The following is a 3,844-nucleotide window of genomic DNA, read 5'->3' on the forward strand; positions in this document are numbered from 1 at the left end:
ATATATATGTATATATATGCATATGCATTTATATATATTGATACGTATATATATACATACATACATATATAAACATATATATACATCTGCATATCTATATAAATACAAATATAAATGCATGCATACATATACATAAACATATATGCATACATATGCATGTTATGTACATGAAAGTTTGAAAAACACTAATATAAGCAAAGCTAAAAAACCACCTAATTAGAAACAGAATTGCTTTAACTTAAACAAGGGCGAGACCTATTTTCAATGCTTGTTAAATTATAGCTCCAACTTGACCCGAAGGTATTGAAGCCCTTTACATGCGCACCAGTTACATTACACAATTACAACACAAACACATGCATTGTTTATAGGTTTAGGAGATTAAGTGATTTGCTCAGAATCACAGGATGATGAGCCAACGTCGACACTCGAACCTGCTTCCCCAGTTCCATAGTCGCCAGCTCTGGCCGTTACATGACATCCCGGTAGAGAGAGGGCAGCCGGAGTCACATGAGAGCTCAATGAGGGGGCGGCATTTTTCAATTCTCGCCTAGGGCGGCAAAACACCTAGAAACGACCCTGCCTCTCCGACTCACAGGAACTCCACAAGTCAAAGTTTAAGTGTATGAGTGTAGCACTTTAATATTCCAGCACGTATACAATGCATACAATAGGTACATGTGGTGTTTAATCTACGAGTGTGACTCATTTCAGAATGTTTTGTACTCAATTTACATTCGACCCCCACTCTGTTGCTAGGCAGGGTTAGGCGTCTCTTTAAAAAAAAGAGTCTGACTGCATAATGGATTAATGGAGCCCCCCCCCCCCCCCCATCTGCTGGAATTCCCGCATGTTAACACGGCTATATTCAAAGATCGCCTAGTTGCAGTGCTGTATTCATTTAGAAAACTTATAGTCATCGAGGGTAGACACAGATTATTAATCTCACAGCGCAGCTATTTGTTTTATGTGACTAAACACAAACAACGTGCAACTAATTTTGAATTTGACATTGCTTTCTCTAGAGGGATGAAACATGCATGTTCATTATTTCTGAATTGCAAAGATCAATTCTTGTAAGGGCCTGCTGCGATCTTTGCACTGCAATAATAGGCGCTTACAAATTCCAATAATATATAATACAAACATTTTAATCCTTGCATGTGCTTTTTGTTTTTTCACTCTGACAATCAAAATTATTAGTATTATTTCCAGGTAAAAGAGCCAGGATTCTAGGCAGTGGGTGATTTAATGCTCATTGGAATAGTCAAGCAAGACTTTAGAAATCAAAAAAATTTAGAATGCATTTTTGACTTAGCTTTCGTGACGGTGCTTTCCTAAAAAAAAGGTATCTGCATCTGTTTGTTAGTTTTATACCTTTGGGAGGCATTCTGCTGTCCACTTTGGTGGGTCCCAGTTATTACTCTATTAAGTGCAAGCGCTGCATGTAGCGCTTGGAACCAAACTATACTTGCAAATCAATAGGTCTTGCATTTGTGAGAATTGAAGCAATTGACATTTACAGTGCCAAAAGCTCAAAGTCTTGTAAATGCGAGACCTATTGCATTGCAAATGCTTGTTAATATTGTTGCCTTCAAAAGTCAGTTCTTTGAGCCGCTTCCACAATCCCCTCCTTTGCTTCTCAATAGTCTGCATTCCCTGCTTCCTGCTCCTGCTGTGCCATACTTCCCTCTATTTGCCCCTTCGCCTTGCTGAGATCCCCACTTTCCCCACCCTTTCTTCATCGATCTGTGGTGTGGTCCATTCTTCCATCGTCTTATCCCAGAGTCCGTAATTCACTCTCTTTGCCCATCAGTCCTGCTGCCTTCCATGCTCCCTGCTCCTTGCCCTTCTGGCTTGCATTGATCGTCTCTTTCCACTCCGGGCCCCACAGATTATCCTTCCCTCTCCTTGTCCATCACTCTAGCAAAGAGCGCCAAGTGCTCTTCCACACCTTGGCCATTGGTTTTGCTTTGGTCGGTACTTCCCTCTCCAGATGCCTCAGTCTTGCTGTTTTCCGCCCTTCCTGCGCCTTGCCCTTCCATCTTGCCTTGGTCTGTACTTTTCTCTCCTTGTCCTTTCGCCTTGGCTTGGTCCATGCTTCCCCCTCCTTGCCCATCAGTCTTGTGGTGCTCCTTACTTCCTGATCCTTGACTCTGAGAGCTGCCCACGGCAGTCGCTCCAGTGGCTGCTGAGATGATCTGTATTGGCACATTCCTTTCTGTTGTGGCTGGGAGTGCCCGCCGCGGAGCTTCAACGTGCAGCTGGCCATTGCTGGAGAAGGAGCAGGTCAGGTCCTCCAGGCTCACGTCCTCAGGCAGGTCCGATTCCCTCTTGAAGACTTCATACTTGTAAAAGGAGCCCTGCCCGTCATCATTCTTGGTTTCCTTGGCACCCGTCACCAGCAACTTTCTACCAACCAGTTTGACTGTCAGTTCATTAGTGGAGAAGCCTGGGGCTGCCATGGAGATGGAGAAGGTCTCCCCAGCCTTCTCTGTCTGCCTGGGGCCTAGCAGACCACTGCTGACTGATCCGCCTGGAGCCCGGTTGGGGATGGTCGCCTCCAACAGCAGACGTTGATGAAACTCCTCCATGGCCTCCATGGTCCTTGCCATCTCCTTCATCATGCGGATCATGTCTTGCTCTGCCCGAGCAAAGAGGGTGCGAGAAGTCGGCCACAGGGTGCGCATGGGCTCCAGGAAAGGCATCAGGGAGCCGGAAGTGGGCTGGAGGTTCAGGCTTGAACACAGCATCTTCTCCGACAGGACTGCTTTCTGCGACAAGAATATCACTCCCTTGCGTCTGCACTGTTCTGCTAGCTGCTATTCTTCACCACCCACCATCTGAAAGGCATTTATAGCACTGGCCCAAGCATTCTGGAACCATCTGCCCCTGACACACAGACAACATGGGACATTACCCAACCATGATCAGAATGAGGATGACATCACAGCGTTCGAAAATAGAAGCATGCCAGCTACCTCGGCATGTGCAACTCCTGCAAGCGCCAAATATCACAGATGGTGAGACAAGTTCACGAGTCTATGCCTAAGCTGCATTCCAAAAGTGCAACATCATTGCTAGGACTCTATTACAAACAAAGAACAAGTCATGCTTCTGTACGGTTGACAAAAATAACGGTAGAAACTAACCAGTCGACTGAAAATAGTGCACACTTGAAGAGCACAAGAATGGTTATAATAAGGGGCGCAGCTTGGTCAGTATAATTGGGGGCGGGGTGGCTTCAAATTTCCCAACTATCACGCTGGGACATTGTGTTAAATACATTATATGAGAAGCAGGACACAAGGGGTCTTAAGGGGCAGTGGAAAGAGAGTGTGGATTGTTAGGGGTACTCAAAACACAATAGGGTATATTCACAAGAAGATGTTGGAGTGTGGAGCGGCGCCACATTTGGCGGTGCAGCGCATTGACATTTTCAAAACGCAGGGATGTGGTGTATTCACAAGAATACGGCGCACCTCCGTTTTCCCTGGCGCTGGCGCAAAAAAAGCTGCCTAGCACCAGCGCAGGCACCCTGGCGCCATGTTGCGAGGGTCCCTGCGCTGCAGGGATGCGTGTTTATCTGCAGGAAAGGAAACCTTACTGCACATAAACAATAAATAATGGCAATTTGCACCATCTAGGAGTGTTGAAGAATGCAGCACACATGGAAAGACCAAAAAACGAGGAGTAATTAATAATTTCACCTCGTTGCGCGATTCTAACGCCTAGTATTCCATGGCGCTCGTTTTTTTTTGTGCTGACTCAGCCTTGTGAATCTGGGGCAGCGTCAAAAAGCAATGGCTGTTGCGATGGAACGCCCACAGCAACACTTATTGCA

At 45.8% G+C, this 3,844-nt stretch overlaps 1 protein-coding gene across 1 annotated transcript; it reads right to left on the minus strand.

Annotated features, from left to right (window-relative positions):
• Positions 1-616: 616 nt before the first annotated feature.
• On the minus strand, positions 617-2,859 carry LOC146801791 (heat shock protein beta-11-like). Its single transcript, XM_085621284.1, has one exon. The coding sequence runs from the start codon at positions 2,751-2,753 to the stop codon at positions 1,896-1,898; it is 858 nt and encodes a 285-aa protein (XP_085477410.1). The 5' UTR covers positions 2,754-2,859; the 3' UTR covers positions 617-1,895.
• Between the last annotated feature and the right edge of the window lie 985 nt (positions 2,860-3,844).

This window comes from Triturus cristatus, chromosome 8 (assembly GCF_964204655.1).
Source record: "Triturus cristatus chromosome 8, aTriCri1.1, whole genome shotgun sequence".
Taxonomy (NCBI): domain Eukaryota; kingdom Metazoa; phylum Chordata; class Amphibia; order Caudata; family Salamandridae; genus Triturus; species Triturus cristatus.

Bases quoted from the DNA above. Each gene is read 5' to 3' on its own strand.
- LOC146801791 (XM_085621284.1), bottom strand. From the start codon at position 2,753: ATGCTGTGTTCAAGCCTGAACCTCCAGCCCACTTCCGGCTCCCTGATG.